Source organism: Rattus norvegicus, chromosome 1 (assembly GCF_036323735.1).
Source record: "Rattus norvegicus strain BN/NHsdMcwi chromosome 1, GRCr8, whole genome shotgun sequence".
Lineage (NCBI taxonomy): Eukaryota > Metazoa > Chordata > Mammalia > Rodentia > Muridae > Rattus > Rattus norvegicus.
This window is the reverse complement of record NC_086019.1, coordinates 156043350-156060227: the sequence shown is the minus strand read 5'-3', so window position 1 is coordinate 156060227 and position 16878 is coordinate 156043350. Positions and strand designations below refer to the sequence as shown.

Below are 16878 nucleotides of genomic sequence, written 5' to 3'. Positions count from 1 at the left end.
GGTAAAGGTAAGTATTAAAACAGAACGGCTTTACAACCATTACCAAATGTCTCATTCAAATGCTTTACATGAGTGAAAATCTACTCTCTTTTAAAAAAGAGTCCATGCTACACCTTTACTAAGGAAACCCCTTAAGTCATCTGGTTCCGAATTCCACCTCTGCCCTGTGCTGTGAGTTTTATAGAAGTAGTTAAGAGGCAGACTCAGCAGGACCAAAGCACATGGGTTGTTTTCTCCTTTCCCCATAGCCCCAATGAATTGAGACTCTGTCCCTTGTTGACCCAAAAGCAGCTATGGTTCTGATTTAGTTCTCAAACATTTTCATCCTATTTCTTTCTTCCTATGGTGAGCCAGCAAAGTATGTGGTGGCTATTTAAACCTAGCTAGTATGAGCAGGATTTGTTGGCCCCAAGAATCTGCTGAGATCAGATCAGGCTAGTCAGAAGTATGGCACGGATAGCTGGGGATGAGTTGGAAAAGTGCTTGCCTAGTTTAATATCCAGCATCACATCAAATATGGCATGAGTACATGCTCATTTTATGTCTAGCACTTGGGAGGGTCAAGGTGATTCTTGGTTTGTCAATCTGGATAGAGAACTCAGATGTAAGAGATCTGGAGAGATGGCTCAGTGTATAAAGAACACTGTATTTGCCTCTCTAGCGCTCCTGTAAACATGGGCAGACAGCCTGTGTCTGTAATCCAGTGCTGGGGGCAGAACAGATAGATTCCTGAGGTTTGTCAAGTTAGCTGAAAGGGTAAGCCTCAAGTCTGGGGAGTGAAAAGGGGAAGGGGAAGAAAAGGGGACAGAAACAGGTGGGTTGGAGGAGGGGGGAGAGGAGAGACTCTGTTTCAAAAAGTAAGATACAGAATGAATGAGGAAGACACCCAAAGGTGATGTTTGGCCACCATATGAATACATATGTAACTCATACACATACACAAACAAAGAGGAAAAAAGGAAGAGGGAAATGTGAAGACTAGATAACAACAAAAGGAGGCAAGCAAAACAAATGTGAATAACCTTTTTTTAGTTCTGGTTAGGAGGTTTCAATCCCCAACTATGAGATGGTACTATGTATTATGGTACACACACACAGACATACACACACAACCCAAGAGATGTTTGAATTTAAATGAGTCATTGGGAAAGTCTGTTTCATATAGATGGGTAATGTGACATAATTCAGGAGGTGAGGATAATTTCTGGGGAACAGAGGGTGGTTGGCAGACACCTAATCAGCCAACATACACTAAGTTTTAGGTTCAGTCCTTGGTAGCAAACAAACAAACCACCACAAAATCTACCCCTCAAATTCTACACATATGAAAAATTAAAAAGATACATGTAATCAGAAAAACTATACATTTCATTTTAAGTATAACACATTTAAATGGGATTCACATTATTTTAAACTTATTATTCACTACAAAAAAAACTCCACTTACATAGGAAGTCACTTTGAAAAATCAACCAACTTTGTTATAGTATTTTATTTTATATAAAAATCTAATTGCAATAATAACCAAGAAAATAAAATCCAGCAAGTGTATAGACTACAGAACTGTTTACAAGAATGTAATCTGATAACAAATCCTATTTCACTTACAAAGGTCAAATGCAAAACTTTTTATTGCTATAGTTGTCAGAGGATAAGGACCAAGTGCACTTCTATCTCAAGCCAGGCTTTGAGTTAGAGCTTTTCAACATAAAGATGTACAACATAAAAATAAAATACCAAAACACTCCATTTAGTCTACAAGTTCTTTGAAGAGTTTGTAGTAAGTACATTCTATGGAGTGACCAGCAGCAGCAACAGGAGGGTCAGTTCTCCTTCCAGAACCTATAAAACCCCAGTGCTATCGCCAAGCAAGTGAACACCGAGGCTGTGAAAAGAAACAAACTATGTTACAAGCCATAGCTTAATTATTTCAGACAATAAAAAAAAAAATGAACAGAAACAGAAAATCAAACTTTTATCTCATGTTCTTTTTCCCAAGAAAATTAAACTAAGAATAAAAGGCATTTGTAAAGGCAATAGTTACATCAATAGCTTTCTATATTTTAGAGATCAAAACAAAAATAATTAAAAAAATATAAATGTCATGTCAGAAAATGTAAGCAGTGCTTCAAAGTTACTAACACAAGGTCTTAGGAGTTCTGTTGTTGTGATAAACACCATGAGCAAAACAGCTTGGGGAGGAAAGGGTTCAACAACTCTCAGTCACACCCAATCACTGCAGGAAGACAGGGCAGGAACTTAAGGCAGGAACCAGAGAAGGAACTGAAGCAAAACCAGTGTTGCTGACTGTCTCACTCAGCCTGTTTTCAGCCTATCTAGAGGTAGTGCCACCCACATCAGACTGAGTTCTTCTCTCAGTCATTAAGACAATTCCCCACAGCCTTGTCTACAGACTGACCGTATGAGGTGTTTCCACAGTTGAGGTTTTGACATGTACCCATACTTCCAGACACTTGGGAGACTAAGCCTAGAAGGTTTGGGCAAATTGACAGCCAAACCCTACCATGTCTGCTGTTTGTAAATCTTTAAGAAAGGGAATCTTACTGTCTTATAACAACATCTCAGGTATTCTAGAACAAATAGATCCATATATGCTTTATCTTCCTACTTATTTAAAAATGTGTAACTGTGGCTTCCTAAACTGCTCACTGGCAACAACAGTACTAAAATATACTTAAAGGAGGAAGGAGAAGATGCTTCAATATTACTGGTTCCAAATGCTCAGCAAAACAAAAGGATGACTTAAGAAAGTCTATTTTTATGTGTATGGGTGTTATACCTACATTTATGTCAGTTCACCATGTGTATGTCAGGTACCTGTGGAAGCCAGAAGAGGGGACAGGATCCTGGAGTCACAGATGGTTGTGAGTCTCCATATGGGTGCTGAGAATCAAACCTTGGTCCTTTAGAACAACAACCAGTGCTCTCAGCCATTAAGCCTTCTCTCTAGACCCAGCAAAATCTTTTTTAAAACAATTGCTAACTTGTGTATTTCTTTTGCTATTACCACTAAGTCTATTAGATTTGCCTTGTATATCTATGAACTGCTAAAAGAAAGTTTTCTGGAAAATGCCACCATCTTCAATTTGGAGGGTAAAAAAGTATTTTGTGGTGTTATCCCTACCCCTACCACAGGATCCCTCTGTGTAGCCCTGACTGGGAATTCACTCTGTAGACCAAGCTGGCCTTGAACTCAGAGATCTGCCTGTCTCTGCTTCCTGAGTGCTGGGATTAAAAGTACCCAGCAGTATTTTGTTTGTTTTTAACTGTGGTATTCTTTAGGTAAATACTCAGGAGAATATAGGGAAATACCAGATAGAATCTGAAACTATTTCTTTGTTGCTTTGAGACTGATTGTGGAAGAGAATGAACATTCCAAATGCCTGTTTTAGAATTTCCTTTAGCATTACAGTTGAACTCAAGACCTTTGGTTCTACAGACTTTGTCAATGTAGGGGTTTTCAAAGCCTAACTTTAGATTTTTTTTTTAAATCTGAATTTTAAACATGAACCTAATGTTAGAAATAAAAATAGAGCCCTTAAATTAAAAAATAAGGGGATATACATCAGTTGAGGACTGAGACACATTCATCTTCTAACGTGCCACATCACAAATAGTGGGTGGCCAGAAAACCACTATGATGAGGAATTTTATTTATATAGTCATTTGTTGATACACACATTTAAAATAGGTATATCTTTTGACCCCCAGGTTTTTGTTTTGTTTCTGCCTCCCAAGTGCTGGGATTAAAGGCATGTGCCACCATGCCTGGTGTTACTCCAAATTTTAAATGTGTACAGCAACATGGGTATAGAATGTGTGTATTTAGTGAACATGCACATATATGTTCAGTAGTACTGCTCTTAAGGATGAAGAAATGAAAGCAACACTGCTGGGGAAGTTCGCATGTTGATACCTCAAAATACTATGGTTAGTAATAAAAAGATGTTAAACACTTAATGTTTAAGTACACCTCTAACACTTAGTTACATTTAACACAAGGAGTTAACTAAAACGGAAAAATCTTTTTTATAACTGTATCTTACCTGTATACAGAAGACAACATATAAACTAATACTAAATTAAGAGGGTGAGGGGATTTTCATTGCTCTTGAATTTAAATTAAAACATACTGCTTTAGACAAGTAATATTTAATAAATACATTCTTCCTGTCACATGAGCCATAAAAATCTTAGGTCAGACTGAAGTTGTGGAGCTCAGTGTGAGCCAATCTAAGTACGGGACAGTGTCTATGTGCTCACTTGGTCCAAGGTAAGAAGTTTCCTTACCCTCCACTGCTCTCCTTTTGCTATGTTTTTTAACAGCCCATATCTACTTTTGTGATCTTTCTAATCCTTTCAAACCTTTCCAATAAAATGACATTTTTCATTGTGGAATTTACACAATTAATTTTACCATATTGTTCTTGGGTTTATTTATCTTCTTGATAACCAGACTCCTTTTTCTATCAGTAAAACTGCACAGCTGCTTGCTACTCCAATCTTGAAACTGGTACCTTCTTCAAGGAAAACAGGGTACCAAGCAACGAAGGAGAATTTCTAGCTCCTTTTTATCTCTGTCCTGGCATGGTTATTCTGAGAGTAGGAACCAATAGATCCAAACATTCACTCCGACAGACAGCCTTACCTGCAAGATAACGAATTGTCTCAAGTTTGCTCGACTCCATCAGTGTTTTTAAGGAAGCGATTTCAGTGTCAATTTTATTACTGGTCTCTGAAATAATACTTTTAGTTTGCATATCCTGTAGCAAATCAGAAAAAGCAAAGAATTAAGGTTTTATCCCTATATATTATGGACAAAAACATTTATATTAAAACCTAAAACTGTGTGCTAATGGTGCATTTAAAAAAGTCTTAGTAGTAATGAGTACTGCCAAGTGACAAAACATTCCTCCAATTTCATATTGGGAAATAATTTTCTTGAATCATTCAATATTGGACACAGTCTACTAAAAATCTCTTAGGGTATTCAAAACCTAACTATATATGATAACCTAAGAAGCAAACGTTTTAGTCCCAGAACTAACACTTTTGTATGTAAAGTCTTTGGAATATTATTAACCTTTCAAACATAAAAAAGACAACTTTTAAATATATTCTGCCATAAATACCAACCAAATTGGTACCAAGCTGGGGGGTAACTTTGCATGCACAGGGGACAAAGCTCAGAAATGGGTTGATGTGAATTTGCTCATTTCCTTGTTTATCTACTTTCTCTGGCCAAGGAGTCAAAGAAAATGGGTTCTTCAAAGAGCACAGGTGATTCTTCCTTACTAAATCCTGAGCAAGAGAACTTTTAAGAAAAGGATGAGGCTAAATCAGAAAGCTGGGGTTTACTTACTAATGACTTCTTATAGGGTTATTAAGCATATAAACAGGACTTCTCAGTACTGGGTTTCCAGTCTGGGTTCTTTGAGAAAGGATACATTGCATACTTGCCAGGTTTGGCTTCAAACTCACTGCAGTCCTGAGTGCTGGGATTCCATAGCACGCTTGGATTAGAATCCTTTAAATGTATTTATTCTTACATGTGCATTGGTGTTCTGCCTGCGTGTGTGGATGTGTGCATAGGGGTGACGGATCCCCTGGAACTGGAGTTATAGATAGCTGTGAGCATCATGTGGTTGCTCTTTCTCTGAAAGTTGAATCTTTCTCTGAAAGAGAAGCCAGTGTTCTTAACCACTGAGCCATCTCCAGCCCCTACAATCTATGTTCTTATCCCAGCTCTACCACCTCCTGCTTGTGTGATTTTAACCTTTTTGTATCTTATTTTCCAAACTGCTAAAGTAGAAATAACAATAAGCACAGAGCTGACCTGAAAACGTTAACAGACATGTGTAAATGTATAATGGTATCTGGTACATAATAAACATTAAATATTTACTCTGAGTTTAAAAAATTAAGGATTTTTCAAATTTAAATCTATTTACTTAAACAATAGTGTATTTTATTTTTATAACAGTTACGTCAATGTAAAAAATAGCTTAATTTTTTAAAAGCATGTCATGCGAAAGTTAATACTTTTTTTGAGGTGTGTGTTTTTCACTATGTAGACAGTTTCACTATGTAGCTTTGGCTGGGACCTTACTATGAAGAGACCAGACTGGGCTCAAACTCATCTACCTCTGCCTCCCAAGTGCTGGGACTGTGGCCCAGTCCAATCCTTCATCCTTTTAAAAATGTTTTTAATTTTATTTTACATCGTGTGTCTGTGTGTGGATATGTGTTGGAGGCATCAGGCATGTGACCCTTGGAACAGAGGTTGTGAGCTGCCTGATGTGAGTGCTAGGACCCAAAGTCCAGACTCCTGTTAAGTGTGGTGTGCGGAGTCATCTCTCTAGCCCTAGAAAGCCTTTAATTCCTACTCCACTGTAGCAGCTCAAGAACCAGCATTTCCTCAGGGTGGCTTTCCCCACAGTGCTGGCAAACTGTGACGGAGGTGAAGAATCAGATTCTTTAGGGCTAGGTAACCCAAACTTACAACTAAAACTTAGAAAAGCACATGAGATATGAAAGAGAAACTTCTACATAGTAACTTACCTTTTTGGTAAATTCATTGGTTGCTTCCATAAGTTGTTTTTCTTGATCTGTGAACTAAACGATATGACGTCAGATTAAGAGAGAGAATGAGCAGCAAGATGACAGCTGCCGCACACGCCCAAAGCCTGAGCTGGGTCTCTGGAGCCCACGGCAGGTGAGAGAACCTGCAAAGTTGCCTCTCATGTCCACATGTGTTATAACAACAGCAACGTGAGAGGGGCTACAAATGACTTCAGAAGGAATAAATACAACAAGAACGCTTATTTAAAAACGTATCGGAGGGGCTGGAAAAATAGCTCAGCAGTTAGAGGACTTACTGCTTTTTCTGATTTCCTGCACTCACACTGGACTGCTCACAACTGTATGTAACACCAGCCCCAGGGGATTAACACCTCTGGCCTCCTAGGTGGATATATAATCATACTTACATCTATACATAATTAAAGATAATCTTTAAAAAAAAAACACACTACTGGGCACGCACACAAGAAGTGAAAAAACAAATTTTAAGAAGCATGTTACCATATCTGTCACTCTGCTCCGCTCCAGGTTGATGTCCAGCCTATTGTCTGCTCTGATTCGACTGGTTTCATTCTTTAAAGAAAATTAGTATTTTAAAAAATGATCTTGTAATGGGTATTTGTTTTGAAACTAGTGGAATAAATTTCACTTACAATCAGCTGCTGCTTAACTTGATCTAGTTCAATTTTCATTTTCTAGGTGTAAAAGAGGTGACAGTTAGGATCAATCCAAAAGTGCCTGTGATTACTTTAAGTTTCAAAACTTAGTAAAATTTGGGTATCTGGCTTTTTTAATAAAGAATTATGATTTTAAAAAAGAACAGACCAGTGTGTTCATTAAATATATTTTAGGTACAAAACATTTAGTTTTGGTGTTAAATTTTACTTTTAAAATGATTTACTTTTTTAAATTGAAAAATATTTAAGCTAGAGCTGGTTGAGACGTGGCTCAGTGGTTAAGACTGCTTGCTGCTGCTCTAAAGGCCCTGAGTTGGACCAGCCGCCTATGACCCCAGTGTCAGGGGATTTGACACCCTCTTCTGACCTCTATAGGCATGTCTCTCTCTACAGCCCTCCTCCTTTCCCCTCCTAAGCCTCTATTCCCCCAAATAAATCTTAAACTAAGTTGATCTGGATTTAACTACAAAAGTACATCTTGGGGGTTCACAGAGATGGCTCAGTGGTTAGGAGTGCTTCCTGCTCTTCTAGGGGGCTTGAGTTCAGGTTCCTAGCAGCCAAGTTAGGTTGCTTACTACTACCTGTCACTCCTACACCACAGGATCTGATGCCCTCTTTTGGCACCTGCACCCATATACATACAGCCACACACATAAACAGAACTTTACAGCTCAGATCCTTCCCTCTTTCTATGATTTTTATATAAACACCTTACAGTATGTACTCAGTATGTAAGAAACTGGTTTGGAGATGAAGATTAGGTAATCTAATTTAACCTTTAAACAGTGACTTGTGTTTGTTTTTTGAGACAGGATCTCACTTTAGCCTTAGTTGGTCTGGAATGTGCTATGTAGATCAGGCTGGCCTTAGACACACAGAGAATCAACCAGTCTCTGTCTCCTAAGTGCTGGAATTAAAGGTGTATATCACCATGCCCACCTTTAAACAGTGACTTTTTAATTTAAAAGCTTTGTAATACATCATATTATTTGGTGTTACTAAGTTATTTACTAGCATACTTGTGAGATCAGTTACTTTTTTATCACTACTAGTAAGCTAAAAATTCTGTTACCTCATTCTCTGCTCTCAGATTTGCAAATTCACTTTTCTCTAGGATGACCATGTCTTTTCTGATGGAATCCAAATGAGCCATTAGCTGCTGGATGGTTATTTCCTAGGAAATAAAATAAAAATAACTGAGTGACATGAAATAGTGGCATCCTTTTACTTTTGAATTGTTTAAAAGAATGTCAAAACGCTAACATGTTGCAATCTGGTTTTACTCCGTCCCAGAAAAACTGCACCCTCTCCCTTTCTCTTTGCACTCTTCTCTCTTAAATAGCTTCTTCTTTCTCTCTTTTGGTGAGAGTTGGGCACATGCTATTCTGTCAGATCTTTCTCTGATTCCTCACTTTGTCTGCCACTCATTAGACAACACTTTCAAACATGGCTGCTTCCTTCTAAAAACTAACTTTACCTTCATTATTCTTTTATCCTAGAGGTGGGATTAGGTTCCTAAATGAACAGGGTGTTTTTAACATCGCAAACCAGTATTTTTTTTTTTAACAAAACACTTTTTTTTTTAATTAATTTTTATTTATATGAGCACACTGTCACTGCCTTCAGACATATCCGAAAAGGGAATCAGATCCCATTACATATGGTTGTGAGCCACCATGTGGTTGCTGGGAATTGAACTCAGGACCTCTGGAAGAACAGTCAGTGTTCTTAACTGCTGAGCCATCTCTCCAGCCGCACAAACCAGTAGTTTTAAAAGCCAAAAGTTTTTCATAGTAACATTTTTACACTGAGTGCTATTTTTAGTATGCAGGACTAAGTGTTTCTGGCAGCAGGAATGGTCCTCAAATCATAGTTTTAAATCCATGCTTGCATAAAAAGCATGCTTAACATGTAATAGTAAGTTATTTTATTGAAAATGTCAATAGCTCCTTTGACTAGACCACTATAAGACATAACAGAGCTTTGGGAGAATTAATTAAATGCTTGGCCATTTTTTCCATTTCTTTAATTTACTAGTTTGTGATGATCCGGAAATAAGATATGCTAAAAATAATGCAAAATTGAAAAGAAAGTTAAGGTATTTTAATGTCTAACAAATTAAGAAATACAGTAAAAATCTTTAAGAGCTTTTGATTTTTCTCTAACCCTTAAAATAACTAAACTGCATAAAGAAGATTCTAATTTTATATAAGAAACCTTAATATTTATGGTTATGAAATAACCATCTGAAGGAAAAAGACTAAATTTGAAAAAAATAAAATTAAGTATAAGAAGAAAACAGATTTTTAAACAGTTGAAATGTCTGGTTGATTTTTGTCTGTTATCATTGAAATATGAAGCCTTAAAAATCACTCAAGCCATGCACAGGTCAGCAAAATGACTTAGTGGGTAAGCATGTGTGCTGCCTTAGCATCACAACTTGAGTTCAACCCCCGGACTCACATGGTGGCAGGAGAGAACCAACTCTCGAAAGCTGTCCTCTGACCTCCACACTTGTGCCATGGCATGTACCCTCACCCCCAATAAATAATGTTTAATTCTTTTTGAAGAATTTTATATCCCATCAGATTTAAATACTTCACCCATGTTAGTTCTTTCTAGCTTACAAAGTCTGTAAAAAATAACCATGGCACGGCCATTCAAAACATGTTGAAAGGCTAGCTCTTTTGCGTTGGAGAATTTTCCAGGGGAAGAGTTTTCACTGCAGTCTACCCCATGATTGAAATTCTACATTCATCTCTCACAAGGGAAGATGACTGAATTCCACTCTAGCTATCAAGCACTCTTGTTATGGGCACTCCAATTCTTCTAGGCAGATTCTGAGAAAGGCCTTTCTAATTCATCCTTTCCTCCTTCCTTGGAAAAGATTATGTAATGAAACTATGAGGAGTGATAAAAAATGGACGTATTACCTGTTGGGCTTTCGTCACCATCTCCTTGTAGACAGTATCCAGGCTGACATTTGATAACGTACTTAGGACCGACACAATCGTCTGTGCTTGCCCTTTGTCAAATCCTGCAGACAAGCAAATCTGCATTTAAAACATACCTCACCAGCAGAAGAGACAGCCAACAAACTTTCAGTAGCTCAACTATAATACTTAAAACAGTTACAATGAAAAGATGGACAGTACTATCTTATTTTAAAAGCACTCTGTAATCCCTAATTAGATATACAACAAAATTGAATATTTCTAGTCTTTTTTGGTAGTGAGCATATCATTGGCAATAAAATGGTATTTCATTATTTTCATTTATTCTACAATAGTACTTGGTTGATAGTGAAGTTAGGTAGATGCATACATTTTTATTATTTTTCTGTGCACTACTTTTTTATGGCCTTTGCCTACTTTTCTATAAAATTACTAAACTTTCTTTTATTGATTCCTAAGACATTTATCTAGAATTTTAGTAAGCAGATTCAGTATTTCTGAATACCACTCTGCACTGCCAAACAGGTGTTCCCTTGTAATATATTACCATATCTGGAAATATTAATTTTTTATTCTTCCACATTTATATTTCCATTCAGAATTTAGTATTAGCCAAAAAATGCTATCATTCTGGGCATGTAATTTTATGCTATGCTTTTTTTCATTCTCTATATATCCTTCCTAACAATGACTTTAAGTGACTATAAAACATTCCAGTGTATGGTCAGCATTCTCTTTCAATAATCCCTCTTAATTGTTGGTAACAGTGCCGCTGACTTGGGCATTTATTATATGAGTGCTGCTAATTTTCTTCTAAGTATTCATGTTTCTCACCATGAGTTTCCAAGTCCTGCACCAATGCATGGGTATCAAAAGTTAATTTTCTTTGTTCTAAAGGAGTTATTTCCACTGGCCTTCTATCATAATCCGACTTAGTTGTAGTGGTCAAGAAACCTGAAAATAGAAAAAGATTATCTTGTAGTAATTTACAGTGGTATCACACTTTGGCTTGCTTCTAAAGAGCTCTCCTCATGCATTTAAATACAATTCTAGCTTCCCAAATAGGTGTCCTGTAACGTCACTCAAATTAACTGACTCTTCTCAACCCCTTTCACATTTGATGCTATCCTGTACATGGCAAACATTAACAGATATTCATTTTTTTCTTTTAGCATTCAAATACTAAGAGTTGGTCTAAATCCTAATGTATGTATTAACTGCTTTAGATGCCACTGCTTCTATTCTAACTACAGGGAAACAGAGTCTGCCCTACTTTGTTCAGTGTGCAGAAGTTCCTTAAAAAATCTTTGTATGTGTATGTTCTGACCTTCTGTTCCCATCTGTACCCATATCATTTATTTCCTGGTTCTCAGCTATAATGGTTAATGGGTAATTGAACCAGTCTAGAAGCCCTATGCTACCTTGGCTGTATTTTTCATACTGTATCTTTAGGACTCACAAGGGCACTTGTGTTACAGTTCCCTTCAACATGGGAACATGTCACCCCTTCAGGGAAGCTCCTTAGGCTGGATTGTATACAACTTCCTGATAGAATAAGCAATACAAGATGAGAGTCCTTCTCAGAATGAAAGATGCTGCAGAGATTCTGGGAGGAGCCACACGCTAAGGAGACTCAGACAAGCTGAGCTGAAAGATGACTCAGACCAGAACAGCTGTCCCAAAGAAGCAGAAAGCAGACAAACTGCCTAAACGGTTCAGACCAACTGAGGCACTTGGAAAGGATACTACTGAACTGCCTGCAGGCTGTATGGTATGCTCCAGGTTCCCAGCATTATGAGCTGTCACCCATGGGGGTGGGCCTTGGTAATGCTTTCAGTCATTTCTGCTTATCCAGTAAAGTAAGGAACTCCAGTACATCTCAGGGTTCATCAAGTTGGATTATGTCATAATCTGTACTTTGGTCTGTACTGGGCTTTATAACTAGGTGAGCTGATGGATGTGTTTTGTCATGCAACAGCATTTTGACACACAGGTGAGTCATAATCAATGAATTTGATTTAAAGTTCTGGAGCATTTACTGATCAGTATAGGAGATCTAAGAGCTACCAGGCATTTCTGACATCTTCCTGTCCTAATCCATTAAATTCCCAAAACTCAACTCAAACACAGTATAGTCTGATGAATCTTACTATGAAATATTTCCTCCAAGGATGAATTCTGCACGTATAAAAATTCTTAACTATTGTGATACATTAAGATAATAACTGTTAGGCTGGAGAGATGGCTCAGTGGTTAGAGCACTGACTGCTTTTCCAGAGGTCCTGACTTCAATTCCCAGCAACCACATGGTGGCTCACAACCATCTGTAATAGAATCTGATGCCCTCTTCTGGTGTGTCTGAAGACAGCTATAGTGCACTTATATATAATAAATGATTTTTTTTTTAAAAAAAGATAGTAACTGTCAGTGTGGTAGTCAAGTATAAGGTGTTCTACCAGATAAATGCTTCCAAAACAAGGTAGTAGTATTCTCATTTTTAAATTAAAAGATCATGCATTAAAGCTGCATTTGGTACCTAATGCTGAATATGGTGATTCTAGCACTCAAGAGACTGAGGCAGGAGGATCATAATTCAATGCTAGCCCGAGTTACATACTGAAACCAGTTCAGACTAGATCAAACCATACCAGGCTTAGAAAAGGCAAAGGAATTTGCTTAGGTTACAGACACAGTGATAGGTAATAGGATTCAAATTTAGGTTCTTTTGACTACAAAGCTCACATCTTATCTATAGCCTGTGTTGTTTTACTTTATCCCAAGCTACTTATATATCTAATTACTTAAAGGACAGGTTTAATTCCAACACTCAGAAGGCAGTCCAGTGTATTTCTGCGAGTTCAAGGCCAACCTGATCTAGAGCTCTAGGACAGCTAAGGTTGGTTACACAGTGAAACTCATCTCAAACAACTCCAAAGAATATACCCTAACATTAGAGTCTACTGACATGCTGTATATGTGCTATAGGAGATCTATGGCAAATTAAATGAACTAATGAAAACACTCCCCTCTCCACCTGAGGACTAATTCAGTACTTCTTAGTCATAAGGCTGGCAATCTGTACTTAAAAAGAAACATCTGTAGTGTTTCTGATATTCTGCTAAGTGTGGTTAATAATAACAAATTAAGACTGCAGCACCATCAATGAGAAAATTTAGACAAATCACAGCTTCCTCTGCATTTCACTATATAAAGAGTGTTGGACCAAATAAGGTATTTCCATGGGATAAGGATCAACTTTCAAATTTGCTAGACTATTGACATTATTTGTCTAGAGTGAGCAGGAACACAAACCATGCACTAATTTTAAGGGAGAGGGGACAAGATTTCCTCTCAAGAGTAATCAGATTCAAGGGGAATAACCTGACAATTATATTAAAATATTAACATTTTCCTGGGGTGCTATAATTTTGATAAAAGTACACAGATAAATTGAGATTTGAATTATTTCCTCATATTCAAAATAATGCTACCCCTTTGTGTGTGAGGCCTTTGTATCCTGCTGTCATGCTCCTATTTCTCTAAAAGGGCAGCTCTCATTGAACCTGGAATGGCTGAGAGCCACAGCAAGGGCCTTTTATGAGGGTACTGGGGATTCTACTGTGTGTTGTTATTCTTGTGCAGCACATGCTTTTACTAGTGGACCCACATCCCTATCCTTTTTTGAAAAGTCCATCAGACTGTGTATTTATACTATCTAAATACGTAATCAAAGATGTGACTAATTCTAGCAGTTAAACAGCAGACAAGGGCAGCCTTGACTTCAAGTTAGTGGAATAAATAGAATTAAATAACAGGCTATAAACAAAACAGTGGCAAACAACAAAACCACACAAGTGTGGAGGGAGGAGAAATGTGTCTGAATAGCTCAAATTCATAATAGATCCAGAAATAATAAAATGTGGAGGTTGGGATGCCTTTTACGGTGGAAAAAAATGAAAAACAAAAGTATAAAAAAACTCTAGGAAATAGTTCTCAGAGTAAAGTAAGATAGTCTCCTGGATACACAGACTAACAAAGGGCCCAAGTGTTTGGAAATGTATAGGTTCCAGGGCATTTAAAAACAAAACAAAACCCCACTATGTAATTTGTAAACCAGGATACTCGCAAACTACCTAAGAGTTCATTAACGTTATGACACTGAACCCCGCTCCGTGCCCCCACCAATTCAGAAGCCTAGCGGAAGGGCAAGTCCGCTGGGTCTAAAAGGAAGGCAGCCCTCCAACAGACCCCATCGGTTCAGCCAGCGACCCGCCCTCCCCGGAGCCTCGCGGGTGGCTTTGCGCGGGTGGGCGGGGCCCTGTAGGGGGTGTGTCACTCTCGCGGACGCCTGAGCAGGCACACCCGCCCGAACATTCTCCCTGAGCGAGTCTTCGCCTCACCTCTCCGCAGGGCGGGTGACAGACGCCCGTGGGGACTTGAAATCCAGCGGATTCCACTGCACTCGGGACGCAGGAACCGCCAAATCCAGCGGTTCCTCATATTCTCGGAGCTCCGGGTCAGCAAAGGGAAGCGGAATGTTGTTGATTCTCGCAGAGGCTTTCGGACAATGAAGTTCTCTCACCATAAGGATGCTGGGAAATGTAGTTTCCGATCTGTCACTAAAACACTTGTGGGGTTTTTCTTTAACAAAGCTAGGCCTCTTCACAGAGCCACACTTCTCATGACTCAGAGCTTATCCCTCTAGTCCATCGCCCCTTCCCCATCTCTTCCCGCCTTTACCGCCCTAAGAAACCGGGATCTTGGAGAACCTCTGGCGCCCATTTGCTGGTGGCGAGTTTGTCCCACAGCAAGCTTTCTAAACCGAGTCCTGTGTAGTCGCATAGCACCATGGGACTCGCAGTCCTCGCTGCTGAGGATTGTGGGGATGAGACCGGGTTGTTTCCTCGCCCAGAAAGCTTATGGAAGTACAAACCGCTGCACACATTTGTAGTTTCGCGTCTTTCTGCTTGGCCCTCTGGTGCACTGGAGGACCAACTGTTTTAGGCCTTTCCTTCAGGAAAACGAAATGAAAATTCTCCATTTACTGGGTCGATATCGTTCATGGTTTATCTCTCTCCGACTTAAGTTTCCAAAGTCATTGTTCCACCTGGTATCAAACAACGTACTAGTTACAATTGTCTTACCTAGACTTCAACTTTGTGGGAATCAGCTACCTACCAACCACCATTTCAAGCTCTGAGGCTCATTAAACGCAAAACTTGGTTCCCACCAGCAAGTACTTTAGTAGATTACACATGGAAGGAAATAAAAATGATTCTATCGGGGGTACTAGGGACAGAGGCAGGAGACACATCTCTCTACTGCAGATGGTTTCCTAGCATTAGAAGGGGAGGGACTCAGTGAACTAGACTATTGGGGGGAGGGCGGCAATGGGGGGAGGGTTGGGAGGGGAATACCCATAAGGAAGGGGAGGGGGGAGAAGGGAGGGGGAGGGGGGAGAAGGGAGGGGGAGGGGGGAGGGGGGAGGGGAAGGGGGGAGGGGGGAGGGGGATTTTTGCCCGGAAACCGGGAAAGGGAATAACACTCGAAATGTATATAAGAAATACTCAAGTTAATAAAAAAAAAAAAAAAAAAAGGAAAAAAAAAAAAGAAGGGGAGGGACTATTAGGAAAGAGGAAGGGGAGGGTAACAGGAGCAGTTAATGGGGAATAAACAAGCATAAAGTAATTATATTCTTGAGTAAGAATGCCATTATTAAACCCATCACTTGTACAGTGAATGTACACTAATGAAAGAATTTAGAAAAGAGGGGAGAGGTAGGATTCAAACCTGTTTTCGAGGATTTCCGTAAGCAGAGATAGTAGAACACAGGGTCCGGGAGACAGGGTTGGAGAGAGCAAACACACTTTATTAATCTGTTCTTACTCATGGCCTTTGCATATGTTGCAACTTGGAGAGCATTTTCTAATGTATTAGATCACCTTCTTCGTAATGGGCAGATCCCAGCTGACGCGCCATCTCCTGAAGCCTTTATGCTGCGTGCACCTTTGGTGGTTTAGTTAAGAACACAACCCTTCCTGCCATGAGCTGATCTATGTCCTTCAGGAGGGTGGTAACCACATCTATTGCTGAAGTCTAGTATTTAGCATAGTGCCTGGCCCATAACAAGCCTTTGATAAATATACATTAAATGAATCTGAGTGTTCGAAGTATGGCCATAATTTGGAAAAGAAACCTTTAGATAGGGGTAAAGGAATGCATGGATGCTGGGTAGAATTAGGGAAAATAGAGGTTAACAAAGAAGAATGAGTATGATTCTGAGGTTCATACAGTGGACTCGAGAAAATTTGAAAGTTTTTGAGCCACAGTAAGTTCAGAGTCCGTTTAAGTCTCTTTCCAGGAGGGAACTCTTTGCCATTCACCAATGTTGCAAAAACATCTCTTGTTGTTGTTGTTGTTGCTGTTGTTGTTGTTGTTGTTGTTGTCGTTGTTGTTGTTATTGCTGTGCCACTGGTGTGAAGTGTCCTGGGCATTAGAATTGCAGCTACTCTGAAGTAACCCAAAGGCTTGGAAGCTTAGAAGCAGTAGTAGTCCCAGTTTATCATCACGGACGACCACTTTTATTGTGTTTTACTTTTGTGCACACCAAGTTTAGATAAGCACTACTTCTTGCCAACCACATA

General features: G+C 38.9%; 1 protein-coding gene across 1 annotated transcript; it reads right to left on the bottom strand.

The window, feature by feature from the left end:
• Positions 1-1477: 1477 nt before the first annotated feature.
• On the bottom strand, positions 1478-15036 carry Ccdc90b (coiled-coil domain containing 90B). The gene is made up of 9 exons (NM_001024885.1): positions 14635-15036; positions 11069-11188; positions 10214-10317; positions 8353-8454; positions 7257-7298; positions 7105-7176; positions 6583-6636; positions 4670-4784; positions 1478-1885 (listed from the first exon to the last, which is right to left on the bottom strand). Exons 1-9 carry the CDS (start codon positions 14732-14734, stop codon positions 1824-1826), a joined length of 771 nt encoding a protein of 256 aa, NP_001020056.1. The 5' UTR covers positions 14735-15036; the 3' UTR covers positions 1478-1823.
• Positions 15037-16878: the final 1842 nt, after the last annotated feature.

What these genes read in the sequence shown, in the direction of transcription:
- Ccdc90b (NM_001024885.1), bottom strand. Translation starts at nt 14,734, where the DNA reads ATGAGGAACCGCTGGATTTGGCGGTTCCTGCGTCCCGAGTGCAGTGGA. An exon ending in TGGTGACGAAAGCCCAACAG is followed by an intron (nt 8,455 to 10,213) that starts GTAATACGTCCA and finishes TTTATTTCCTAG; the next exon opens with GAAATAACCATCCAGCAGCT. An exon ending in GACAATTCGTTATCTTGCAG is followed by an intron (nt 1,886 to 4,669) that starts GTAAGGCTGTCT and finishes TTCTTTTCACAG; the next exon opens with CCTCGGTGTTCACTTGCTTG.